This window comes from Dipodomys merriami, unplaced genomic scaffold (genome assembly GCF_024711535.1).
Source record: "Dipodomys merriami isolate MVZ:Mamm:240054 unplaced genomic scaffold, mDipMer1.0.p SCAF_142, whole genome shotgun sequence".
NCBI lineage: Eukaryota > Metazoa > Chordata > Mammalia > Rodentia > Heteromyidae > Dipodomys > Dipodomys merriami.
The window spans coordinates 2,499,676-2,526,813 of NW_027202738.1; the positions used below are offsets into that span (position 1 = coordinate 2,499,676).

The 27,138-nt window shown below is 45.6% G+C and overlaps 2 protein-coding genes across 3 annotated transcripts; one reads left to right on the plus strand and one right to left on the minus strand.

Moving 5' to 3' along the window:
• Positions 1-1,557: 1,557 nt before the first annotated feature.
• LOC138826401 (cell cycle checkpoint control protein RAD9B-like) lies at positions 1,558-17,915 on the minus strand. 2 transcript variants are annotated; one of them, XM_070021535.1, is made up of 11 exons: positions 17,814-17,915; positions 16,666-16,736; positions 13,068-13,217; positions 12,528-12,642; positions 9,885-9,984; positions 8,505-8,611; positions 7,199-7,305; positions 6,742-6,806; positions 5,208-5,330; positions 3,052-3,262; positions 1,558-2,070 (listed from the first exon to the last, which is right to left on the minus strand). In XM_070021535.1, exons 1-11 carry the CDS (start codon positions 17,848-17,850, stop codon positions 2,047-2,049), a joined length of 1,110 nt encoding a protein of 369 aa, XP_069877636.1. In that variant the 5' UTR covers positions 17,851-17,915; the 3' UTR covers positions 1,558-2,046. The 2 variants fall into 2 exon arrangements, with proteins under 2 accessions (XP_069877636.1, XP_069877637.1); XM_070021536.1 differs by lacking the exon at positions 5,208-5,330.
• A 241-nt stretch (positions 17,916-18,156) lies between these two features.
• LOC138826410 (vacuolar protein sorting-associated protein 29) lies at positions 18,157-27,038 on the plus strand. The gene is made up of 4 exons (XM_070021559.1): positions 18,157-18,227; positions 23,867-24,058; positions 25,296-25,531; positions 26,570-27,038. Exons 1-4 carry the CDS (start codon positions 18,225-18,227, stop codon positions 26,685-26,687), a joined length of 549 nt encoding a protein of 182 aa, XP_069877660.1. The 5' UTR covers positions 18,157-18,224; the 3' UTR covers positions 26,688-27,038.
• The last annotated feature ends 100 nt before the right edge of the window (positions 27,039-27,138 follow it).

The window sequence follows — 27,138 nt, forward strand, 5'->3', positions numbered from 1 at the left end:
GCCACAACCCTGATTTTCGCCAGGTGCTGGTGGCTCATGCCTGTAATCCTAGCTACTCAGGAAGCTGAGATCTGAGGATCGGGGTTCAAAGCCAGCCGGAGCAGGAAAGTCCGTGAAACTCTTACCTCCAATAAACCACCAGAAAACTGGAAGTGGCACCGCAGCTCAAGTGGTAGAGTGCTAGCCTTGAGCTGTAGAGCTGAGGGACAGCGCTCAGGCCCAGAGTTCAAGCCCCACAACCGACCAAAAAAAAAGTCTTATTTTCCTGCCGGGGCTGGCTTCAAACTAATCCTCAGATCTCAGCCTCTTAGGATTACAGGCACAAGCTACTGGTGCCTGGCTATAGCTCTTCCCCCCCCCTCCCCCCCTCCTCCCCTCCCCCCCCCTCCCCTGGTTGTGGGGCTTGAACTCTGGGCCTGGGTGCTGTCCCTCAGCTCTTCAGCTCAAGATGAGCACTTTACCACTTGAGCCACAGCACCACTTCTGGTTTTCTGGTGGTTAATTATAGTTAAGAGTCTCACGGACTTTCCTGCCTGGGCTGGCTTTGAACTGCAATCCTCAGATATCAGCCTCCTAAGTAGCTAGGATTATAGGCGAGAGCCACCAGAGCCGGCCCTTTCCTAAAGAAGCAAAGAACTGAGACTCTTGTCTCCCTCAAGTGGAGGCTGCTCTGTGCCAGCAAGCACAGAAGAATTGGCTTTTTCTCTGGATACTTTCTACATCAACCCGCAGAATAAAAGTCATACTGATAGAAGAACAATTGAAGGGCTGGGATGTAGCTCAGTGGCAAAGTGCTTGCCTAGCAAGTGCAACGTCCTGGGTTCGATCCCCAGTACCAAAAAAGAAAAGACAAAAAAAAAAAAAACAGTTAAAAAAAACCCAAACAGAAGAATAATTGAAGGTCAGGAAAGAACTTTACAGTAACTTTAAAGGTAGTTATATTTTATTCTTGATCCTTTTTCCCAATTCCAGGGTTATTTTAAAATCTCAAAACAATGGATTAAAAAGTCATGTCATCACGTGAGGAAAAATGCGCTAAGTTTTTGCCAATTCTGAAAGCAGCAAAACCTGAGTGCTTCCAGCAAGTATGGCAGATACTGAGTGTATGCCGCGCCCGGCGCCTGCGCAGAAGACACACGTCCCTGCAGTGCTGGGCAGGGAACCCTGTCGCCTTCCACATCACCTCCGGAGACCTGCCTGCTACACAACGAAGAAGTATGATGTGCTTTGTTCTGCACCGAAAACTTAAGCCTCTTGAGCAGTGTTCTCTAGATTCCGCCATTGTACGGGACAATGGCCTTCTTCCTTCAGCCACCAGTGGTGCAACTCGAGCTTCCTCGTGGGCGGCCCCAACCCTGCTAAAGATTAGATGTCACTCGTGTTCTGGTCACTGTCCTTTGCTACTGCCGGACTATGGGAAGAGTGATTGGTATGTTCTTGTTGATTGGAAGAAACTGCTCCAAAGAACATGGAAGAAAACCAGAGGGAGAAAGAACTGCGCTGTTTGTTCTGAAGTGAAAGCTCGCTCAGGAAGGAATGGGGTGTAGGTGACATCTGGCTGTAGGTGGTGGGTGGGGGACATCCAGATGTTCTGCCTCACCAGAAATCCGCAAATTGAGCACGGACTGAATACATAAGACTCCAAAGGAAGGAGAAGCAAGTGCTCAGAGTACTGTGGTCTGCCGCTCTGGCGGCCAGCTCCGCGGCAGTGTAGACAAATCCAGTCTGTAGAATAAAACGTCAGCCAAGAGCATGTGACAGAAATAGCCAAATGACAAGCAAATGGTAGAGAAGAGCAGTCTTAAAGTGGAGGTTCACCTAATAAACAGCAGCACGTAACAAAAATCAGCTCTTGGCATGTGGTGGCATGATAATAACAGCATCTGTGGATGCTAAGTCATTAGGTAGAGAAGTGGGGCAAAGTGGGGCACATTGAGTCCTGAAGCCTCTCCCAGAGGCTCAGCAGCTGCTGGGAGAAAACAAGTCACTTCTGCGGGGAAAGCTGGCAGCCACATCACCAGTCGTCAACATCAGCACGTTTTGTTCTCATCCCAAACGCTCGGTCGAGACCTAACCGTGAAGAAACATCAGAAAAGCCTAAATTCAGACACCATGGCACAATAGAGGGAGGGAGAGGACTCAGAAAACAAATGGCCCAGGTTTGAGGAGATGCAGCAGGTCTACAATGCGGACCTGTGGGCAAGCTGGGTGATGGTGTGTGAGATTTGCTTGTGCTATTGACAAGTAAGTCTAAATTTATCTTAGGGTTGGGGTGGAGTGTGCAGGTCTGTGGTGGACACAAAGGTCCTGGGTTCCATCCCCAGTACTGAAAAAAATGTATGTGCGAATGTCCATGTGGAAGAGTTAACCATAGAGGAATTTGTGAAGTAATTGTCTGTTCATCTCTTACTATTTGTGTTTTCTGACTTTTCTTCAATGAAATAACTATTTTTGTGTGTAAATGTGGCCCTGGGGTGGGTACCCAGGGCCTTGTGCATGGCAGGCAAATGTTATGCCATAGAGCCACATCCCCCGCATGCCCCCAGGAAATAATCATGTGCTCTTTGTTGTTGTTGGCCATGGGGCTTGAACTCTGGGCCTGGCCACTGTCCTTCAGCTCTTCAGCTCAAGGCGAGCATTCTACCACTTGAGCCACAGTGCCACTTCTGGTTTTCTGGTGGTTTATTGGAGATAAGAGTCTCATGGACTTTCCTGTGGTACTGTGGCTCAAGTAGCAGAGTGCTACCCTTGAGCAAACGAAGCTCAAGGACAGTGCCCAGGCTCAGAGTTCAAGCCCCAGGACTGGCCAAGAAACAAAACAGCAAAAACCAGTGCTGGACGTGTTGGCTCAGCAGGTTAATGCTGGCCTAGCAAGTAGAAGGACTGGGAATTCAGAAAGGGGCTGTCAGTGGTAGACACATGCTTAATTGCTAGAGGCTCTGGCTCCAGTCCTCATGGCCAAGAAAAGCAAACAAATGAGTGGTCAGGACACTGGGGTGATGGGGGTGAAAAACGCTCCACCCTGACAGGTCATGTCAGTATTTCTCTTACCCTCCTGAACACTGGGCTGCATTCCCTGTCTGGTTGCTCCCTACTGGGTGCTCTCTTCTTCAGAGGACTGCTGTGGTTTTCCTGGGCACCACTCTCCGGGGGAGACTCAGTGGGACACAGCCTTTTCCGTGAAATTTTCCTTGAGATGCTCTCTGCAGCCTGGCTGCTTCTACTCTGACCCAGGGTCAGCCTTGCCCGTGCTGGACTGGACCTGAGGGTCAGGTGAGAGAGTGGTTATTACTACCGGTGGAGACACGTGACATCATTTAGGAAATGCATCCAAACAACAGAGCTACTTGTTGAAAATTACAATTCATGTCTGTGATTATTTTTGAATCTTTCAATAAAATAACCCAGTTGTAGGAGATAGTATATAATGCGGTAACAGGACTGAATAAGAAAAAAATAAACCACTAGCCATGTATATGATATAATTTTTGAGGTAATGAAAACCCATGTTTCTGAGTCATAATGGATAATACAAACATGTCCGTAATAATACAAACTTTGTGGGAGGAAAAAGGATACAAAAGACATATGATGTTGTTTAAAACATAAATATACAGGACTGAAGGTTTAACTCAGTGATAGAGGAATTGGCTAGCGTGTGCAAGGCCCTAGCTTTCATCCCCAGCACTGCAACACACACACACATACACACACACGTCATGAGTATGCATAGGCATATGTATATGCCAAACAAAGTCTGAAAGAAAACTCATGAGGGGCTGGGAAGGTGGCTCAGTGGTAGAGCACTTGCCTTGCATGCTCGAGGCCTGGGTTCGATTCCTCAGCACCACATAAGAAAAAAGCCGGAAGTGGCGCTGTGGCTCAAGTGGTAGAGTGCTAGCCTTGAGCTGAAGAGCTGAGGGACAGTGCCCAGGCCTGGAGTTCAGGCCCCACGACAGGACCCCCCCCCCAAAAAAAAAAAAAAAGAAAATTCAGTGAGCCAAAATGTTAATAGTGGCTGTCTCTAGAAGGTGCTTTTTTTTTTTTTTTTGGTACTTTTTCTGTATTTTCTAGATTTTCTATATTTTCTTTTTCTTTCTTTCTTTTTTTTTTTTTTGTCAGTTGTGGGGCTTGAACTCTGGACTTGGGCGCTCGCTATCTCTGTGCTCTTCAGCTCAAGGTGAGCACTCTACGGCTTGAGCCAGAGCGGAACCTCCCGTTTTCTGTTGGTTTATTGCAGATCAGAGTCTCAGGGAGGGGCTGGGAAGATGGCTCAGTGGTAGAGCGCTTACCTTGCATGCATGAGGCCCTGGGTTCGATTCCTCAGCACCACATAAGCAAAAAGAAAAGCCAGAAGTGGTGCTGTGGCTCAAGTGGTAGAGCACTAGCCTTGAGCTGAAGAGCTGAGGGACAGTGCCCAGGCCCAGAGTTCAGGCCCCACAACCGGAGCCCCCCACCCCCTCAAAAAAAAAAAACAAAGAGTCTCAGGGACTTTCCTGCCTGGGCTGGCTTAGAACCATGATTCCCTGAGTAGCTAGGATTTACAGGCGTAAGTCACTATCCCCTGGCTTAGATTTTCTGTATTTTCTGTAACTTTGAAATTAGCTTACAATGAAGCATGCCTCCCCAAAAACAGTTACAAAGGAAAAGAATAGGAGAGAGAAGCCGGGCATCTGCACAGCACCCCCTGCTCTTCCCCTCTTCCCCTCCCCCCTGTGAGAAGGGGGTGCAGGAGTGAATATGCTTCCTGGGACAGCTAATCCTTTACCACCCTTAAAAGCCAGCAGGAATTGGACATGTGTTTTGAGTGATAATGAAGAACATGAGACCATCCTGTTCAATTCTGGTCAGATGAGCGTCTCCCATGCTAATGGCTCAGCCTCCCAGCTGCTCTTCAGATTCTCAGGTTAATGCGCCTTCCTCACTTGTTTTCTTTTTCTTTTCTTTTTTTGTGCTAGTCCTGGAGCTTGAACTCAGGGCCTGGGACTGTCCCTGAGCTTTTGCTCGGGGCTAGTACTTTACCACTTGAGCCACAGCACCACTTCTGCCTTTTTCTGTTTATGTGGTACTAAGGAATCGAACACAGGGCTTCATGCATGCTAGGCAAGCACTCTACCGCTAGGCTACATTCCTAGCCTCGTCAGTTGTTTTCTAAGTAAAGGCCATGCAGCTCTTTCAGCCAATCACATAGAGGAATGGAGCCTCACCTTTCTCCTTCCTGGGGCAGGCACAGTGACAGAGGGGAGGGCGGTCTGCTTGGGTCATCAGCTAAGGTAGCCAAGTAGAAGTGAGCTTCGAATAGCATATCATTAATACTTAGTGCCACTGGCCTAAAGGGACAAAGTCAGTAAAAATGGTATTTATTTTCTGATGGACATTTGAAACACAGTATAAAATGATACATAATTCTGGAGTAAAAAGAAACAATACAGCCTGTTGCTGGTGGCTCAAGCCTGTAACCTAGCTACTCAGGAGGCTGAGATCTGAGGATCATGGTTAAAAGACAGCCTGGGCAAGAAAGTCTATGAGACACTCAACTCCAATTAACCATCAAAAAGCCAGAAGTACAGTTGTGGCACAAGTGTTAGAGCACTAGCTTTGAGCAAAAGAGCCCAGGCCCTGAGTTCAAGCCCCAGGGCCAGCAAACACACATAAAAATGTTATCTTGGGCTGGGGAGTATGAATCAAATGGTACATCACCTGCCTGTCAAGTGTGAGGTCCTGACTTCAAACCCCAGCACTAACCACCCCCCAAAAAAAAAGTCATCTTCCACAATTTTGAGTATTATTAGTAAAGTTCAGAACATTCCTGGCTGGGAAAGTGGCTCAGTGGTAGAGTGTTTGCCTCACATGCATGAGGCTCTGGGTTTAATTCCTCAGTACCACATACGCAGAAAAAAGCCAGAAGTGGTGCTGTGGCTCAAATGGTAGGGTGCTAGCCTTTAGCTGAAGAGCTGAGGGACAGCACCCAGGCCCAAAGTTCAGCCTCCAAAACCGACACATAAAAAGGAAGAAAAAACAAAAAAGCTGGAAGTGGCACTATGGTTCAAGTGGTAGAATGCTAGCCTTAAGCAAAGGGAGCTTGGGGGACAGTCCCCAGGCCCCTGAGTTCAAGCCCTGGGACTGGGAAAAGAAAAGAAAAGAAAAGAAATTACTGCCAGGTACCAGTGGCTTATGCTTGTGATCCTAGCTATTCAGGAGGCTGAGATCTGAGGATTGCTGTTCAAAGCCAGCCCAAGCAGAAGAGTCCTGTGAGACTCTTTTATCTCTAAGCATCAAAAAAAAACAAAAACAAAAAAACAGGAAATGGCCAGGTACTGGCGGCTCTCTCCTGTAATTCCAGCTATTCAGGAGGCTGAGATCTGAGGATCACAGTTCAAAGCCAGCCTAGACAGGAAAGTTCATGAGATTCTTATCTCCAATGAACTACTTGGAAAAAGCCTGAATTGGCGCTGTAGGTCAAGTTGTACAGTGCTAGTCTTGAGCACAGAGAGGCTCAGGAACTGCCTAGGCCCTGAATTCAAACCCCAGGACCAGGCAAAAAGAAAAAGCAAGAAGTGGAGCTGTGGCTCAAGTAGTAAAGCCTAACCTTGAGCACAAAGCTCAAGGACAGTACCAACATCTCAGGACTCTAGCACAAAAATGAGTAAGAAATTCCTGAGATGTTTTAAAAATTAATTTTGATCCAAAGGATTGTTACCTATATGAAACAAAGAAAAGAAATCAGTTCCTAAGACCTACCTCCCAGGAAAATCAAAATGTATGGCGACAGGACCACGCACAGCTTCACAGAGTGTCAGGAAGCCCTGAAGGAAGGAAATAAGAAAAGTTGAAATTTTTTCCCAAAAATATTACTACCAGGCACTGGTGGTTCATGCTTATAATCCTAGCTACTCAGGAGGCTGAGATCTGAGGATCACAGTTTGAAGCCTTCCCCGGAAGAAATTCCTTATAGGCCTCTTTTTTTTTTTTTTTCCCCAAATGAACAAATGCATTTATTTATATATTTACACAAACACAGTCGTAGGAGCAGCGGGGACCTTGTAAGACTCTTATCTCCAATTAACCACTCAAAAACTGGAAGTGGAACTGTGGCTCATAGAAAAGCACAGGCCCTGAGTTCAAGTACCATGACTGACAGGAAAAAAAAAAAATCAGTGAAATTTTAAATTTGAATTTCACACAAATATTTTCTTACCTTCAAATCTTTGAGACAAAACGTTACTTCAGTATCTAGTCCAATCTGAAAGAAGTCAAACTCGTCTCTGTCCACACACATGGAGCTGTGCACGGAACTGTTCATGTCTGTTTAATGTTAGAGGAAAATAAAAAAAAATTAGTCCTAAAAGTCTTTTTTTTTTTTGGTTGGTTGTGGGGCTTGGGCTCTGTCCCTGTGCTCTTCAGTTCAAGGTGAATGCTCTACTGCTTGAACCACAGCGCCACTTCCGGTTTTCTAGTGGTTTATTGGAGATAAAGAATAAAGAGTCTGGGGATGGGGGGCTGGGAAGGTGGCTCAGTGGTAGATCGCTTGCCTTGCATGCCTGAGGCCCTGGGTTCGATTCCTCAGCACCATATAAGCAAAAAGAAAAAAAGCCGGAAGTGGTGCTGTGGCTCAAGTGATAGAGCGCTAGCCTTGAGCTGAAGAGCTGAGGGACAGCGCCCAGGCCCAGAGTTCAGGCCCCACGACCGGACCCCCAAAAAAAAATCTTTATTAAGTTTTTTTTTCTTTATTTTTTTTCTTTATTAAGTTTTAATATAAGAATATAACCACAGTAGCCACAGATTCACTGAGAAGGTGGAGGTCCATGTCTGTGTCCCCTCCTCTTTGCTGTGACAAATAAAATATAACAGTGCTGGAAGTTTAACATCAGGATTGGAAGCTGGGCTGAGAGGAGGATGGAGTTGGAGGGCTAAGAAGACAGTGAGTGCGAAATGCGGTGACGTGGTGTATTTGCACGCACGGACTGCTGGCCTCTCGGTTCTCCTTTCTACTAAACACAGAGGACAGCAGAAGATAAGAGACGAACATGACAACTTTAAAAAATTTTTTGTTGTTGTTGTTGGTGGTCGTGAGGCCTGAACTCTAGGCCTGGGCGCTGTCCCTCAGCTCTTCAGCTCCAGGCTAGCATCCTACCACTTGAGCCACAGCACCACTTCTGACTTTTTCTGCTTATGTGGTACAGAGGAATTGAACCCAGGGCCTCATGCATGTAAGACAAGCACTCTACCACTGAGCCACCTTCCTAGCCCAGACATTGCAACCTTAACTAAGTATATTTTCCTTAGTCATCATTTCCTTCATTTAAAAACCTAAAATTCAAAATCAAATATTGAATTACAAATTATGTTACTATTTGTGTTAAAATTTCTCCTGGATCTCTTAGAGCTTTTTCTAATCTTTTCAAGTCTTCCTGCTTCTTAGGCAGGAATGATACTACAATACGCTGTTGTGCTGGGTGGCTAGCAATGACCCCATCACACCAGGACACACATAGTATCCTTACCTGCAGCTTGCTCATTAGAACTCCTGAGGCAAAAATCCACTGATGTGACAGCGAGGGTAACTTCTTCTAGATTTGATGGGAAAAGAACAACGGTCTCAGCCAGTAATCTGTAAAGTACAGTGAACTCTATTAGCATTGTTTGCTGAGCATGGTGATGCAGGCCTGTAATACCAGCACTAGCAAGGCTGAGGTAGGAAGATCCTTTGAAGTCCATTTCTAGAACTGTATGTGGTGGCTATAGCATGGCCTCCCCGGCATCCCCACCTCCTCGTACTCATGTCCCATCGCCTCCTCCTTAAGCGTGGGCTGGCTCTAAGGGTTCACTTCAAAGTCAGAAGGCTGGAGTGTGAAACAGGTTTGCAGCTGGGAGACTCGTGTTTCCTTTCTCGTCCTCTCGGCTCAGATCATCAGCTGCCATCTGTGAGGCACACAGGCACCACAGGCGCAGCTGCACTTGGAGCTCGGAAGTGGATTCTGTGAAGGCCCCAGGGGAGTGGTCAGGTGAGGCGCACACGGTGCTGGCACTGTCCTCAGCCTCCTGAGACCTTGAGCCAGGAACACACAGCTAAATAAGGATTATTACTAAAGGGCCGTACTTAGCTCTTTCTCCTTTATTTTTTTGTCAGTCATGGGTCTTGAACCCGGGACCTGGGTGCTATCCCTGAGCTGGGTTTTCTCTCAGGGCTAGCATTCTTCCACTTGAGCCGCAGCACCATTCTAGCTTTTTTTTTTTTTTTTTTTTTGGTAGTTACCTGGAGACAGGAGTCTCATGGACTTCGCTGCCACTGCTGTCTTTGCACAAAGATCCCCAGATCTTAGCCTCCTGAGTAGCTAGGATTACAGGTATGAACCACTGGCATCTGGCTAAATGTGAAGTATGAGGTAGTAATTTACGGTCAAGGTTTTCCTCTGTGGCTAGAAGGGAATATAGAAAGCTGAAGGTGGGAATTTTTAGAGCTTTCTTGGCCATTATATTATCACTACCTTTAGGCAGTTATTATCTACTATTATCTTACTCAAGGTTTCCTTAAAATGATATCTCTAAGTTTTAGTGTTACAAAAAGCTTTAGGGGCTAGGCATGACACCACACTCCTGTAAGCCCAGTAACTGGGGAGGAAGGCATTAGTTAGGAAAATTAACCACCAGAAAACTGGAAGTGGCGCTGTGGCTCAAGTGGTAGAGTGCTCGCCTTGAGCTGAAGAGCTCAAGGACAGCACCCAGGTCCCAAGAGAGTTTAAGCCCCACTACTGACAAAAAACAAAACACAATAATTTAAAAATAACACGTTATAACTGATTGAAAAGCTCCAGGGCATTAATTCGTCCATCTGTAACCACACTATATTCAGAAAAAGGGAAAAAACACTGGAAACTGATTACCTTGGCTGAATCACTAGTATATTAGTACACATGTTCTTTTCGAGAAGAACTTGGATAGGCCGGCTTTCTTCAAAGCGCAGGTTATGGGTTTTTTTAATACCTTAAAAAAATAAAGCATCCTTTTAACTATTGTAAATGAAAAATAGATTTTAAGTCTTTAAGTTTCACAGCCAAGTTAAAACAATAATTGGAACATATTGTACACGTGTGAAAGTGTAACCATGAAATCCTCCTCTGAGCCGGGTGCCAATGGCTCAAACCATGAAATCCTCCTCTGAGCCGGGTGCCAATGGCTCACACCTGTAATCCTAGCTACTTAGGAGGCTGAGATCTGAGGATCTTGGTTCAAAGCTAGCCCAGGCAAGAAAATCCATGAGACTCTTATCTCCAATTAATCACTGGAAAATCAGAATTGGTGTGTGGTTCAAAGTTGTACAGTGCTACCTGAGTGAAAAAGCTCAGGAACAGCACGCAGACCCAAAGTTCAAACCCCATGACCAACCAGAAAAAATAAAAAAAAGAAATCCTCCTCTGTATAAGTAATGTAAGCTAGTTGTTGTTGTTTTAGGCAACTTAAAACAATAAGTAACATTTATTGTGTGGCACAGAACTAGTTTGAAGCAGCACTCTTTAATGAAGTATGCTATCGTCCCCTAGTGGTCACAAGGTGACATGCCATCCAGCTTGACCACACTAAACTGGAATTCCTTTAGATAGGTGGGCTTTGACATTGTAAACCAGTGCCACTCACTACCAAGGCTCCACCACCCTCCAACCATAGTATCTTTTTGTGCAGGACTTTCAGAGTTAGACCCTCACATCTGGCCTGTGAATTTTTTTCCCTTGGTGAGGTACGAAAACATGCTAAGTACCCAAGTACCCCCCCAAGTGCTCAGAACCTGAATGTTTCAGATTTGAGAGTTCTTTGGCATTTGTACAGACCTTACAAGTGGAGCACCCCTGATTTGGAAATCGCATTTTGTCATCTTTCGGATTTTCAAATTAGGCATGCTCAGTCTACATGTGCCACAAATTGTAGCATGCATCCTATAATCATTCTCTGCCCCTCATCATGTTGTGCAGGATGGGGAGAAACTAAGTCTTAGAAGCTAAAACCACAGTGAGACATAGTGACTTTTCAAGATTAACAGTGTGTGATTTTGCTGTTATATGAAGGAGAAATATGTTAAATCATTGGAAGGAGAAATACGTTAAATCATTGATATTGCTAGGCAAAAAAATCAGGATAAAAATGCATACTGAGATAATGTTTTGTTTTGTTTTTTTGGGTCCGGTCATGGGGCCTGAACTCTGGGCTTGGGCGCTGTCCCTCAGCTCTTCAGCTCAAGACTAGCGCTCTACCACTTGAGCCACAGCGCTACTTCCGGCTTTTTTCTTTTTGCTTATGTGAGGTGCTGAGGAATAGAACCCAGGGCCTCGAGCATGCAAGGCAAGTGCTCTACCACTGAGCCACCTTCCCAGCCCTGAGATAATGTTATTAAGATAAGAGCTAGGTGCTGGTGGCTTATACCTGTAATCCTAGCTACCCACTACTCAGGAGGTTGATCTGAGGATTGTGGTTCAAAGCCAGCCTGGGAAGGAAAATCCATGAGATTCTTAATACTCAGGAACAGCACCCAGGTCCTGAGTTCAAGTCCCAGGACCAGAACAATTACCACAAAGATAAACTTAAGATAAAATTAAGAAATATTAGGTAAGTCTGGGGATACACACCTGTCGTCCTAGCTTCTTAGGTGGTGTAAGTAGAGGATGAAGCACTGAGGCCCTATCCTAGATAGATAGATAAATAGACAGACAGATAGATAGATAGATAGATAGATAGATAGCAAAAATGTTGAAGATGTGGCTCAAGAGGTAGAATTTCTGCCCAGGAAGCCCAAGACCTGGAGCTCAAAACCCAGAACAGCTGGGGAAGAAAAAAAATATAAATTGTAATATTATGAGGTGTCTTTTGTTTGTTTCCTTGTTTTTTTTAATTAAAAAAATAAAAAGAAATGCCTAATACCAATCATCATACAGGAACAGGGATAGACAAGGGAATACCTTTACTTGCCCAAGCAATGATGCTACAGCAGAGGTCTTGAGAAGAAGTTTCAATATTCTCAAACAAAAACCAGTTCAGAAGAAACAACATTTTATTTTTTTTTGGGGGGGGTCCAGTCATAGTGCCTGAACTCTGGGCCTGGGCGCTGTCCCTCAGCTCTTCAGCTCAAGGCTAGCGCTCTACCACTTGAGCCATGGAACCACTTCTGGCTTTTTTCTTTTTTTGCTTATGTGGTGCTGAGGGATCGAACCCAGGGCCTCATGCATGCAAGGCAAATGCTCTACCACTGAGCCACCTTCCCAGCCCTTTTATTTTATTTTATGTTGGTCATGGGGTTTGAACTCTGGGCCTGGGCGCTGTCCCTCAGCTCTTCAGCAAAAGGCGAGTGCTCTAACACTTAAGCCACAACACCACTTCCGGTTTTCTGGTGGTTTATTGAAGAGTCTTAGGGACTTTCCTGCCTGGGCTGGCTTTGAACCGAGATCCTCAGATCTCAACCTCCTGAGTAGCTAGGATTACAGGCGTGAGCCACTGGCACCCAGCAGAAACAGCATTTTAAACCATTCAGTTATACCTACTGTGCTTGCAGAAGAGCTGAATAATAAATCTGCACTTCCCAGATTTTGTGAACATTTTGCACTTCTCAACATTCCTCTCAAGGAAATTCAGACATTTAAAGATGGGCAGAAGAAACTGTAAAAGAAATACATGACAACTATTAAACAGGTACCCGATATAGCTGCTTATCTTCTTAAACCCAACTTGGTTATGTGTATTCATAAATGAGCTGAGGGATCTGCATGCCAATGTGTAGTGTTGAGCAGATGGATTTTTGTCCTGTATGAAAGAAAAACATAGCTGGGCGCCGGTGGCTCATGCCTGTAATCCTAGCTACTCAGGAGGCTGAGATCTGAGGATCGCAGTTCAAAGCCAGCCCGGGCAGGAGAGACCATGAGACTCCTATCTCCAATAAACCACCAGAAAACCGGAAGTGGCGCTGTAGCTCAAGTGGTAGAGCGCTCGCCTTCAGCTGAAGAGCTGAGGGACAGCACCCAGGCCCAGAGTTCAAGCCCCACAACCGCCAAAAAAAAAAAAGAAAGAAAAACATGAGGATTTACCTGCATTGTGAACTTGAAATTTAAAGTCAGTGGAATGTCATCATGATTCATTGTCCCTGATGTTGACCATTGATATTGTTCAAAAAACACAGGTGAGAAGAGGGCATATCCATAGGCTGAACAAGAAGAATTAATAGATCGCAGCACGAGCTGGAAAAATAAGTGAGCTATTTGGAACAAAACCAACTTCAAATTCCATTATGTAAGGCTGGGAAGGTGGCTTAGTGGTGGAGTGCTTGCCTAGCATGCATGAATCCCTGGGTTCCATTCCTCAGTACCACATAAACAGAAAAGGCTAGAAGTGGTGCTGTGGCACAAGTGGTAGCCTTGAGCTAAAGAAGCTCAGGGACAGTGCCCAGGCCCTGAATTCAAGCCTCAGGACTAGCAGCAACAACAAATTTAAATTCCAGATGGGTGTGGTGGCTCACACCTGGAATCCTAGCTACTCAGGAGGCTGAGATCTGAGGATCGCAGTTCAAAGCCAGCCCAGGCAGGAAAGTTATCTCCAATGAACCACCAGAAAACGGGAAGTGGCACTGTGGCTCAGTGGTAGAGTGCTTACCTAGCATGCATGAAACCCTGGGTTAAATTCCTCAGTACCACATAAACAGAAAAAGCTGAAAGTGGAGCTGTGGCTCAAGTGGTAGAGTGCTAGCCTTGAGCAAAAGAAGCTCAGGGACAGTGCCCAGGCCCTGAGTTCAAGCCCCAGGACTGGCAAAAAAAAAAAAAAAAAGAAGCATATACCGTTAGCTATGGACTGTACCACACAGTGTGTATTTACACATTTACATATACATATGTGGAGATATTATATTGAATATATATTCAATCTAAAATTTTACATGGTTAACATGTAAAATTATAATCCTAAAGGGGCCTTAATTTTTTTTTTAATTTTTTGGTCAGTCGTGGGGCTTGAACTCTGGGCTTAGGTGCTGTCCCTGCGCTTTTCAGCTCAAGGCGAGTGATCTACTGCTTGACCCACAGCGCCACTGGGGCCTTAACTTTAACACATGTAGTGGCAGAAGGCACTAGAAAAGGGAATTACACTGGACACTGTGGCTCACACTAGCTAATTGGGAGGCTGAGATCAAGAGGACCATAGTTAAAAGGCCAGCCTGAGCAGGCAAGACCCCCTCTCAACCAGTAGCTAGGAGTCATGATGTCTTAGCTAATAGAAAGATGTGATTGAAAGGATCAAAGTTCCAGGCAGCTCAGGTGAAAAAACTTTGCTACATTTCATCTCAAAATAAAAAGCTGGCGTGGCTGGGAAGGTGGCTCAGTGGTAGAGCGCTTGCCTTGCATGCCTGAGGCCCTGGGTTCGATTCCTCAGCACCACATAAGCAAAAAGAAAAAAGCCAGAAGTGGTGCTGTGGCTCAAGTGGTAGAGTGCTAGCCTTGAGCTGAAGAGCTGAGGGACAGCGCCCAGGCCCAGAGTTCAGGCCCCACGACCAGACCCCCCCCCAAAAAAATAAAAAGCTGGCATGATGACACATACCTGTCAGCCCAGCTATGATGGAAAACAGAGAATAGGAGAACTGTGGTCCAGATGCAGGCCTGAGCAGTTGGAACCTACTTCAAACTAACCACTGTCAAAAAGGGTGCTGAACTGGGCACATGCCTATAATCATAGCTACTCAGGAGGCTGAGATCTGAGGATCAAGGTTCAGAGCCAGCTCAGGCAGGAAAGTCCGTTAGACTCTTACCTCCAATGAACCACCAGAAAATGGAAGTGGTGCTGTGGCTCAAGTGGTAGAGTGCTAGCTAGCCTTGAGCTGAAGAGCTGAGGGACAGCGCCTAGGCCCAGAGTTCAAGCCCCACTACTGACCAAAAAGAAAAAAAAAAAAGGTGCTGAGACTGTGTGCTGGTGACTCATACCTGTAATCCTAGCTACTTAGGAGGCAGAGATCTGAGGATCGTGGTTCAAAGCCAGCCAGGAGGGCTGGGAAGGTGGCTCAGTGGTAGAGTGCTTGCCTTGCGTGCATGAGGCCCTGGGTTTGATTCCTCAGCACCACATAAGCACTATGGCTCAAGTGGTAGAGCTCTAGCCTTGAGCTAAAGAGCCGAGGGACAGCGCCCAGGCCCAGAGTTCAGGCCCTACAACCGACAAAACAACAAAAAACAAACTAAAAACTAAAAACAAAAAACAAAGCCAGCCAGGACAAGAAAGCCCAGGAGACTCTTATCTCCAGTTAACCACCAGACAACTGGAAGTGGTGCTGTGGCTCAAAGTGGTAGAGCACTAGTCTTTGATCATTTGCTTTTTTTTTTTTTTTTTTTTTTTTGCCAGTCCTGGGGCTTGAACTCTGGGCCTGGGCACTGTACCTGAGCTGCTTTTGCTCAAGGCTAGTGCTCTATCACTTGAGCCACAGCACCAATTCTGGCTTTTTGTGTTTCTGTGGCAGTGAGGAATGGAACCCAGGTCTTCATGCATGCTAAGCAAGCACTCCACCACTAAACCACATTCCCAGCCCATAGTCTTGAAAGGAAAAACTCAGGGATTGCATCCAGGCCCTGACTTCAAACCTCAGCACCAACAAAGGAAAAATAAATGGTGTTGAGGTGTAGCTCACCAGTAGAGCACCTGAACATCAAGCCCAAGGTCCTAAGTTCAAACCCAAACCCCAGTACCACACACACAAACAAAGGAGTTATAGCCAACTTAGGTCTCACACCTTCTCTAAGGTAAGAAAGCATTACTTAGTTCCAACCAAGTAATTCCTTGAGACAAACCCAGAGTGGCTCACACCTATAAACCTAGCTACTCAACCTAGCTGAGACATGAGGATCTTGGTTTGAAGCCAGCCAGTGCAGGAAAGTCCCTGAGATTCTTCTCTCCAATCAATTATCAAAAAGCCAAAAGTGGAGCTGTGGTTCAAGTGGTAGAACACCAGCCTTAAAAAAAAAAAGCTTAAGGATAGATCCCAGGCTCTGAGTTCAAACCTAGGGATTGGCACAAAACAAAACAAAAAGCCCAGAATTGTCAGGTCTTTTGATTATTTAAACAGAAGCAAAAACAGAGACTTTTATGTGGATTCTCCCTAATTTTTTTTTTTATTCTGGCCTTAAACTCTTGGTCCAAGCACTATCCCTAAGCTCCTTTTGCTCAAGGCTAGCACTCTACCACTTGAGCCACAGCACCACTTCCAGTTTTCTAGTGGTTTATTGGAGATAAGAGTCTCACAGGCCGGGTGCCAGTGGCTCACACCTGTAATCCTAGCTACTCAGGAGGCTGAGATCTGAGGATCACGGTTCAAAGCCAGCCTGGGCAGGAAAGTTCATGATACTCTTATCTCCAATAAACCACTCAGAAAACTGGAAATGGTCCTGTGGCTCAATCGGTAGAGTGCTTGTCTTGAGCTGAAGAGCTGAGGGACAGAGCCCAAGCCCAATGTTCAAGCCCCACAACCAACCAAAAAAAAAAAAAAAAAAAAAAGAGAGAGTCTCACAGCCTTTCCTGCCTGGGCTGACTTTGAAGTGTGATCCTCAGATCTCAGCCTCCTGAGTAGCTAGGATTACAGGTGTGAGCCACAGGTGTCTGGCCTCAACATCACTTCTTGCTTTAACATATGGCCTATAGCTTGATGCTTTTACTTACACCTTGTTTGGATGGGTCAAGCCACAGCTCGTTACTCAGCCGTGCTAGGGCTTGGATTGTCTTCCCAAAGACTATGGAGAAAAAAGAAAGTGCTGCTTATGGTTTTCTCAGCATGCAGAACACAAGATACATTGGCAAAGAAAACTAGGATGAACTGTAATCTCTGAAAACTACAGCTAATTTTATAACTTAGAAAAAAACTGGGTCAATTTAATGGTATTTTATCTTGACTCTTCAATTGAACAATTTGTCTCTGTCCTTGGATCAAATTCCTGAAAAAGGAAATGGAGGAGTTTTTAGGATTGTAGATACTACAACTCATCATCCAGCAACTGGTTATTTGGGAAATTGCTGACATCTGTTCTACCCAAACTTTACTACCTATTTTTGAAATGCATACACAGGTTCAGTATGATTCTACCATTCACCCTGAACCCTATAAACTATAACATTTGGCTTCTCTTTAGCATCCAGTATGCTCAGGTTAACCATAATGACCTCAACTTACGCTCTGTGTCAAGTTCTACTAGGACAAACATAAAGCTAAATGCAAGACCATGAGGGGAGTTGACTTGCTATATGTAGGCAAATTTATGTGAGGCGGTCTACCCAGACACATTAGCACAACTTCCTGTTAATTAATAGAATGTGTTGATTTTTGTCAAACCAAAAAGCAAGTGACTATATCTGGCATTTGTTCAACTGATATATACCCACATGTAATTATACACTACATAGCAGTATACACTAATGTCACATTGCTTTAAGAACTACAATGCGCTGGTGGCTCACGCCTGTCCTCCCAGCTACTCAGGAGGCTGAGATCTGAGGATCATGGTTCGAAGCCAGCCCAGGCAGGAAAGTCGGTGAGACTCTTTTCTTCCACGGATCACCCCGAAGCCGGAAGTAGGGCTGTGGCTCCTGTGGCAGAGCGCTCGCCTTGAGCAACGGAGCCAGGACAGCCGCGTTCAAGCCCCACAACCGACAAACAGCAACAACAAATCTACATAAATAACACACAAGGACTTGGGCCTCGTGCTCGGGCTGCGGCGCCGGCGGGGCCCGGGGCGCGCGGCCTCAAGCCGGAACCGCTTCGTGGACTTCAGGCTTTCCCCCTTCTACGCGAGAAGCAAGAAGGGCCGCTGCACCTTTCAGCTGGCCGCCGTTCATCGTGCACTTCAGCATGGCCGCCGGCGCTACACTGCAGGCCGCGCGGCGAGCACGCACTCCGATACCCGGATGTTGCCCGCTCCTTTCGAGGTAGGCAATCGCTCCACTCCCCTTCTGGAGCTTTCCAAAGCACAGCGGACTCGAAAGGGCCTAGGCGGGCCTCCGTAGAATTCTTCTTCTTCTCATTGGTCGTGACGGGAGTGGGCGGTCCTCCGTAGAATTCGCTTGCAGACCTCCCTTGTCATTGGTCGTGAGACGAGGGGGCGGGCCCCCGTAGAGTTCGCCTGACCACCTCGCTTCTCATTGGTCGCGGTCGGGGGGGCGGGACCGGGAAGTCAGAGGAAGAGGGCTGCGGTGCTGGCGGCGAGCGAGCGGAGCGGCGTGACAGGATGGTGAGCGCGGCCGCTTCGGTGGCGGGGGCCCGGCGCTCGGCCGGGGTGCTGCGGTGTCGGGCTCCGCGGGGAGACTCAGGAGAAGAGGTCGGGCGCGGCCCGAGGCGCTGGCGGGCCTGGCAGAGGCGCTGGCCTGGTGCAGGCCTCCGAGTGGGGCTAGGAAAGAGGCGTGGCCACGTCTGGGCGCGGCGGCCTCGCCCGAGCCCCGGAGCCGGAGCCCCGGGTCCCGGTGCCGGCGGGGTCCCGCGCGCAGGTCCCGGCGTCGTCGGAGGCCCCCCCCCCCCGGCTCCCCTCAGCTGCTCTTCGGGTCCCAAGATCCGCGCGCCGAGCTGGGAAGGCCTCTGGGCCCCGGCCCCGAGCGGCCCCCTCGGGTTCCAGACGCTTCCCTGCGTCTGTCCTGCATAAAGCGCCCCCCGCGCGCCGGGCCGCGGTAGTTGTCAGGGGCACCCCCCCCCCGCGGCGGCGGCGGCCGGGCGGGAAGGCGGGAGGGCCGGAGGGCGCGGGCGCTCCCCGCCGGCGGGCGCCGTCTCCCCGCGGCGCCTCACATCCCGGCGCGGCGCGGGCCCGGCGCGGGCTGGCGGGGGTGGCTTCGGAGCTTTCTTCAGTAGCTCGTCACCTTGCCCCAGCCTCCCCCGGGCTCCTGCGGGGGGCGGAGTTCTCTCCGCGGGATCCAGCTGCTCCTAGGCGCCCCTCACGCTGCTCTTCGGGGGCCCGTGTCGTGGTCGTGGAATTCTCCCTTTATCTTCACTCCTGCTTGGGCCTTTGCTTCCGGACATGTAATCTGTGGTCTGGTCATGTTGACACGAAATCCGAAGGGAGACGAAGCCGTTACCGGCCGTGATTGCACGTTCCTGGGCGGAGGGCGGTTTAGCTGCAGCGTCACTTCTCACGTGAAAGGACACTTGGCACAATTTTAGCATTAGCCTTTTTTTTTTTTTTTTTTTTTTTGGGCAAAGGAGGCTTTCAACATTTCATAGTATCCATAGTCTAGGGGAAGCGCATGTAGATGCGGGAAAGGTGTTAGCCTACTGAATTTGTTAGTATTTATCACCTATTTGTCTATACTAGGTATTTTCATCACTTGATACTGAATTCGTGGTACTATATTACATTTTCTACAAAAAGTGACTTAGTTTTTCAGTACTAGAACTTTGAACACAAATGTATTAAAATCAGCGTACTTGGATAATTATTACACCTACCCCCAAAATGAAAAGAAAATATTAGCCTTTGAAATATTCCTGAGGAATTTTTCAAATTATCTTATAAGTATTACTTTATATAATCTTAGAAATAATCTAAGCAGAATGGGAAACAAAAGAGACAGGTGAATGCCAGTGGCTCATGCCTGTAATCCTTACTCAGGAGAGTGGGATCTGAGCATCATGATTAGAAGCCAGTCCTGGCAGGAAAGTCCATGAGACAGTTACTTCCAACTCACCGAGAAAGCTGCAAGTGGAGCTTTGGCTCAAGTGGTAGGTAGGGCCTTACACCCCACCCCCCAAAAAACGGAAGTCAGTGTGGAGGGCAAGATTAGGAAAATCGAAGATTGACAAAGCAAATTTATAAAAACTGTGTTGGTGTAGTCTTTTAAAAATCCAGCAAATTGCCGGGCGCTGGTGGCTCACGCCTGTAATCCTAGCTACTCAGGAGGCTGAGATCTGAGGATCGCGGTTGAAAGCCAGCCCGGGCAGGAGAGACCGTGAGACTCCTATCTCCAATAAACCACCAGAAAACCGGAAGTGGCGCTGTAGCTCAAGTGGTAGAGCACTCGCCTTGAGCTGAAGAGCTGAGGGACAGCGCCCAGGCCCAGAGTTCAAGCCCACAACCGACAAAAAAAAAAAAAAAAATCCAGCAAATGCTTCTTTTTGTTTATCTGTTTTGAGCAGAGCTGATTTTTTTTTTTAACATTTTCTTTCATAACATTCAAATTATTTAACAATTTTTGGCATATTCATTTGGTATGGGTCTTTGTTTCTTTTTGTTGCTTTCTTTTAACATTGGTCATATTTCACTCCCCCTTTTTTTTTTCATTCCCCTGTCTGCAATCAACTTCTGCATTCCACTAAGGCTGGGCACAGAGTAAGTTTCTCCTCTTCCCTGCTACTAACAATGGTGTTGGGTGGCTGATGACTGCCTAGGTTCTCTTCCCTTCAAGAGCTAGCAAATAAGAAATTCCCACGCTTCATTTGATTTATTTCTTAATATGAATTTAACAAGACTGCCATCCCTAGCATCTTTTGCTGTCTTAAAGGACTCTAATCGGTGGCTAACCTTATAGATCAATGTGTGCAGTTTGGGCAAGGAGATTCCTTAATTTATGCTGTGTCACACTAGCTCCCTTAAAATCTTGATCACTAAAAGGAAATCAGAAGATTCTTCCCTACCAACACCTTTAATTCATGTGAAGTGATTTCTGTGGTCATTCACACAGTTACGACTGCAGGTTGTCAGAAGCCCTGGGTACACTTGGGGTTAGTGCATGGTACTTGGTAGAATTTAGGTAATCAGTTATTAAATGCCATGCATCACTACTGGTGTTCTCTTTGAAACATCCCAATGGAATGGCTCGTTCATTTTTAGTCCCAAATATTCTCAACCTCTTATAGATATATACCCTTCCATGCATTTGGGACTCTTTTCAATGTAGAAACCTATTTTTACCTTTTTCTCAAATGCCAGCTTCCCACAATAACTGCACTTCAATCCATATCTGAAGAGAATCTCTGTAGAGTGAAGATTGCTCTTTGTATGCCAAGGTACTTTTTTTTTTTGGTCGGTGGTAGGGCTTGAACTCTGGGCCTGGGCGCTGTCCCTCAGCTCTCAGCTCAAGTCTAGAGCCCTACCACTTGAGCCACAGCGCCACTGCCGGCTTTTTTCTGCTTGTGTGGTGCTCAGGAATTGAACCCAGGGCCTCATGCATGCGAGGCAAGCACTCTACCACTGAGCCAACTTCCCAGCCCACCAAGGTACTTTTTATATCACCACTGAACATGTATACTTCATAGTGGTTTTTAGTTTTACAGATGTCTTGCCTACTGATATCTGCACTGAACAGTCAATATATTTTTGAAGAATTATCCATTGAAACTGCTCCTCATAGATTAAAATAAGTGTACCAATTTGTAACTTCATGTTACATCAGTTATTCTGTGTCCTGATAAAGTTTTTCTTTGCAGTTTTTAATTTTTGTTGCCAAATAACTTGAGCTTTATTTTAGCAATTGCTTTAATTTTATCTATATCATTTTTGGTGAATATTATTTTACAAAGCCTAGTGGTAGAATTATTTTGAGCATTTTTTTTTTTTACAGGGCCGAGATTTGAACGCAGGTTCTTGTGTTTAGTATGGAAGCACTAACCATTACATTAGGCCATGCCTCCAGCCCTGTAGTGGCAAAAGTATTTTTTTTTGGTCGGTTGTGAGGCTTGAACTCTGGGCCTGGGTTCTGTCTCTGAGCTCTTCAGCTCAAGGCTAGCGCTCTCCCACTTGAGCCACAGTGCCCACTTCCGTCCTTTTCTGTTTATGTGGTGCTGAAGAATCGAACCCAGAGCCTTGAGCACTCTACCACTGAGCCATCTTCCCAGCCCTTAGCTGATTATTTTAGAGATAGGCTCTTACACACTGCCAGGTTGGCCTTGAACTGCAATCTTCTGGATTGCAGCCTCCTGAGTAGCTAGAATTACACGTGTGAGCCAATGACACCTGGCCCTATTAGATATTTAATATTAAAATCATGACTTTAAAGCAGTTAAATAGCATGTTTGTTCAGGAGTGGTATGTCTGTGTGGGAAAAATCCTGTATATTTTATACCTGCATTTTGCAGGTACTGAGAGCATGAACAAGTTAATTCTGCTGCCCTTTGGAGACCAGATATTATTTTTAAATGGCTCTTTTAACTTTATTCTGTTAAATTTGTTATTTGTAAAATCCTAAATTTTTTTTTTTTATTCTTTTTATTTGAGCTGATTTTGTGTAGTCACACTGAACTCCCTCTTGCGGGACTCATCACTTATTTAGCTGACTTTTCTTTTTTGTTTGAATGTTTTAATGAAAATTTTTTTTTGGGGGGGGGTGGGGGGTCCGGTTGTGGGGCCTGAACTCTGGCCTGGGCGCTGTCCCTCAGCTCTTCAGCTCAAGGCTAGCGCTCTACCAGTTTGAATGTTTTAATATACATAAAGATTGTGAAAATGTTATTTTATAACTCTGAACTATTGAGGGAATATAGGTAGTTTAATCCAGGTAATAAAAATACCAATGAGAAGCCGGGCGCTGGTGGCTCACGCCTGTAATCCTAGCTACTCAGGAGGCTGAGATCTGAGGATCGCGGTTCAAAGCCAGCCTGGGCAGGAGAGACCGTGAGACTCCTATCTCCAATAAACCACCAGAAAACCGGAAGTGGCGCTGTAGCTCAAGTGGTAGAGCGCTCGCCTTGAGCTGAAGAGCTGAGAGACAGCGCTCAGGCCCAGAGTTCAAGCCCCATGACCGACAAAAAAAAAAAAATACCAATGAGCCAGGTGCTGGTGGCTCATACCTGTAATCCTATTCAGGAGGCTGAGATATGAGGATCACAGTTCAAAGCCAGCCCAAGTAGGAAAGTCCATGAGACTCTTTCTTATCTCCAATAAGCCACCAAAAATCCAAGTGGCACTGTGGCTCAAGTGGTAGAGTGCTCGCCTTGAGCTGAAGAGCTGAGAGACAGCACCCAGGCCTAGAATTCAAGTCCCAGGACCGGCAGACCAAAAAAACAAACAAACAAAAAAAAATGATGGGGCTTTCTGATCAAAGATTATAATTCAAAAGCTCATATTTATCTATTGAAACTAACACATAGGCTTTTTTTTTTTTTTTTTTTTTTGTCGGTCGTGGGGCTTGAACTCTGGGCCTGGGCTCTGTCCCTCAGCTCTTCAGCTCAAGGCTAGTGTTCTACTACTTGAGCTACAGCGCCACTTCCAGTTTTCTGGTGGTTTATTGGAGATAAGAGTTTCATGGTCTCTCCTGCGTGGGCTGGCTTTCAACCACGATCCTTAGATCTCAGCCTCCTGAGTAGCTAGGATTACAGGCATGAGCCACCGTCACCCGGCTAACGTAGGCTTTTAAAGCCCTTTAGTGTGTGGTTAATCATTTGAAGTAAAAAAATGGTAATTGTGGCTACTGTTCTCCCAATAGTTGTTAGTCTAGTAAGCAAACATTGCAGAATTGACTTTTTTTCACTGCATGTTTAATGATTCTCCTTAATAACATTTTTTACAATTATGTCAGCTTTGCAACTGCAGAAATAGGAATTTACATTTCAGCCTTCAAAAAAGCCAGCTTCCATGGGGCTCAGTACTGTACTTTTCATCTTAAGATTCTGTTTTTTTCAGTATAATTTCTAGATCTCTAAATCAGTTTAGAATGCTTGATTCTATTCTTGGTTGATAGAATGATTATCGAGCATGTTCAACTATTTATATCCAAAATAAGACTGATTTGGAACAGAGCACATTATGTATTTGTTTAAATGGTCATGAAAGGAACTGTTTTGATAACTTCTGGGTTCTGGAAGGTATCTCTTAGAATGTTAGGGAATCATGGGGGACTGTTGGTTTGGCATCATGTTTAATGCTATGCCTTATTTCACCTTGCCACTTCAAAGTTGGTGTTGGTGTTAGGAGATCTGCATATCCCACACCGGTGTAACAGTTTGCCGGCTAAGTTCAAAAAACTCCTGGTACCAGGGAAGATACAGCACATTCTCTGCACTGGAAACCTTTGCACCAAAGAGAGTTATGACTATCTCAAGACTCTGGCTGGTGATGTCCATATCGTGAGGGGAGACTTCGATGAGGTGATGTGTCTCCTGTACCGCCCCCCTTCTCCCTTCTCCCTTCTCCTTTCCCATTTCCCCTTTCCTGATTCTTATGTATACAGACTTTATCCTTTAGGCCAAAGTCTACCAACTGCTAAGGTCTTTTTCTGTTTTCATTTTGTTCTCCCTTTGAAAAAGTTTTCTAGGGCTGGGAAGGTGGCTCAGTGGTAGAGCGCTTGCCTTGCATGCTTGAGGCCCTGGGTTCGATTCCTCAGCACCACATAAGCAAAAAGAAAAAAGCCGGAAGTGGCGCTGTGGCTCAAGTGGTAGAACGCTAGCCTTGAGCTGAAGAGCTGAGGGACAGCGCCCAGGCCCAGAGTTCAGGCCCCACGACCGGACCAAAAAAAAGATAAATAAAAAAAAAAAAAGTTTTCTAAAGGCCTGGGGATATATCTCAGTGATAGAGCACAAGGCCTCCAGCACCACAGACAGAGAAGAAAATGTTGGTGTTTTTGAAGAATATCAAAGGTTTATTTAGTAAAGTAGGACAAAGCAGGGAGAAAAGAACAATCTCTTAACATGCAAGGGGAACCGATCTAAAAAAAATTCCCTAGATCTAAGGCCCAAAGACTAGACTGGCTTGTATTGGGATTCGGAATTTTAGCTTTTCATCATTTCTTTTTAACTTTTGGTGTGTTTGGGTTTCTGTATACCAAACCAAATGGATGGACACACACACACTCGCTCTCTCTCTCTCTCTCTCTCTCTCTCTCTCTCTCTCTCTCTCTCACTTACACCATGGTCATGTCTGTGTTGGGTAAAGACAACTTAATTAGCAAGAGTTAGGCTTAATTTAATTCACTGTATTTATGAACCCTGAAGCCGTGCCACCAGAGTTTGGACCTTAGTTTGGCCATTCACTGGATGTCAAGTGGCAGCCATAAAATGGGGAGCCTGGTTATCAAAGACTGGGGCACAATCTGAACTCTCTAGATTATAGGTAAGAAAACCTTAAGTTTAAGGGAATATTCTCTAGCCCATGCCCCGAAAGAATCTATAATCTATAAAAATATACCTACTAAAGGGAAGGTAAAGTCCAGTTTACACTGCAAAATTGTTTTAAGCCTAGTCTTTGAGAAAGAGAAGAAATCAAAGATTTATAAATGAGCATGTTATGAAGTACTCTTTTAAGACATCTGAATGAGTTTGAATATTTAAACAACTTCTTAACATTATTAGTTCTAAAATATTTCTTGGTGTTTGTTTCTTACATTAGAATCTGAATTACCCGGAACAGAAAGTTGTGACTGTGGGACAGTTCAAAATCGGTTTGATCCACGGACATCAGGTCATTCCGTGGGGAGACATGGCCAGCCTGGCCCTGCTGCAGAGGCAGTTCGATGTGGACATTCTTATCTCAGGACACACTCACAAATTTGAAGCATTTGAGCATGAAAATAAATTCTACATTAACCCAGGTTCTGCCACTGGGGCATATAATGCCTTGGAAACGTAAGTAGTGTGCTGTAAAGTTAACAGTTGCCTATGTGATAGTTTATAAAAGACAAATGTAGCCAGGTGCTGGTGGCTCTCATCTATAATCCTAGTTACTGGAGAGGCTGAGATCTGGAGGATCTTAGTTCAAAGCTAGCCATATCAGAAAAGTCTGCAAGAGACCATTTCCAATTAACCAGCAAAAGGAGAGTTAAAGGTATGGTGCAAGTGATAGAGTGCCAGCTGTAACCAAGAAAGCCGAGCAAGAAAGCGAGGCCCTGAGTTCAAGCCCTGGTACCAACACACACATAGACACACACCAAAACATTTTTTAAAAGCCACCTTTAAAATAATTCTTTTGGTTGGGCTGGGAAGGTGGCTCAGTGGTAGAGCGCTTGCCTTGCATGCATGAGGTCCTGGGTTCAATTCCTCAGCAGAAAAAGCCGGAAGTGGGGCTGTGGTTCAACTGGTAGAGTGCTAGCCTTGAATTGAAGAGCTGAGGGACAGTGCCCAGGCCTAGTTCAAGCCCCACAACCGGCAACAACAACAAAAAATAATTCTTTTGGTAATTGTAATTGTTTTGTTGTTTTTTGGACATGTTGGGGATTGAACTCAGGACCTTGCTTGGCTAGGCAGGTGCTCTGCTAGAACCAGGTTCCAGTCCATCTGCATTGGTTATTTTCAAGGTGTGGTTTCCTGCTATGCTTGGGTTGGCCTAGGCTGAACTCCTACTTGTCCTCCCTGCCATCACTGGGGACCACAGCCTCATACGGACGCATAGCATCGTCATGCTTTGCAGCTGGGATGACAGGCATGTGACCCAGCCATTGGTGAGATGGAATCTCACCAACTTTTATACCTGGGCTGGCCTCAAACCTTGATCCCCATCTCTTGCTCCCAAGAAGCTAGGATTATAGGCTTGAACCACTCACTGGTACTTGTTCTTTTTAAACATGCAAGCAACGATCAACATTTCTTCTTGAATTCAAGTTAAATTGAGGTTTATGTTCTATTGCTATTTAGTACAAAACACTGATACTATGTCTTTCCTTCCAGAAATATTATTCCATCGTTTGTGTTGATGGACATCCAGGCTTCCACAGTGGTCACATATGTCTATCAGCTAATTGGAGATGACGTGAAAGTAGAAAGAATTGAATACAAAAAATCTTAAAACTAGTCTGTCTTGATTTTTTTCATTACCCTGTTCAAATCAAGCAATTAAACATTTAAGAATCACATAACTGTATCCCTTTTATATTTAGCAGTAAAATGTAATACATCTTCTGTTATTACTTCCTCTAATCTTCTTAGAAACTGTAGTTAGTTTGCAGTATAGACTTTCTATTTTAAAAAGTCCACCTCACAGTAAATGGTTGTGTGTTAAGAAAAAGTTATTCTTGTAAATATCTTCAAAGTTGGCATTTGGACCTTATTTTACAACCAGTGCATGAACAGAAAGAATATAGACTTTCTGTGTACATTTTTCTCTTCTCCAGTAATAAATGTTTACTTTTCATGTATACTTTCTTGATAGCCTGTTTAATTTTAAAACACGAGAGACCCATTGAAACTGCGTGACACTGACAGTGAAGAGGCAGGTGCGAGGCTCACTCAGCTTTCTC

Coding starts and splice junctions, on each gene's coding strand:
- LOC138826401 (XM_070021535.1), bottom strand. CDS start 17,850: ATGCTGAAGTGCACGATGAACGGCGGCCAGCTGAAAG. Junction 12,643..13,067: donor ATTTCAAGTTCACAATGCAG/GTAAATCCTCAT, acceptor TTTCTTTTACAG/TTTCTTCTGCCCATCTTTAA. Junction 7,306..8,504: donor TTCTAATGAGCAAGCTGCAG/GTAAGGATACTA, acceptor AACATTAAACAG/ACATGAACAGTTCCGTGCAC.
- LOC138826410 (XM_070021559.1), top strand. Junction 24,059..25,295: donor TGAGGGGAGACTTCGATGAG/GTGATGTGTCTC, acceptor TTCTTACATTAG/AATCTGAATTACCCGGAACA. Junction 25,532..26,569: donor GCATATAATGCCTTGGAAAC/GTAAGTAGTGTG, acceptor CTTTCCTTCCAG/AAATATTATTCCATCGTTTG.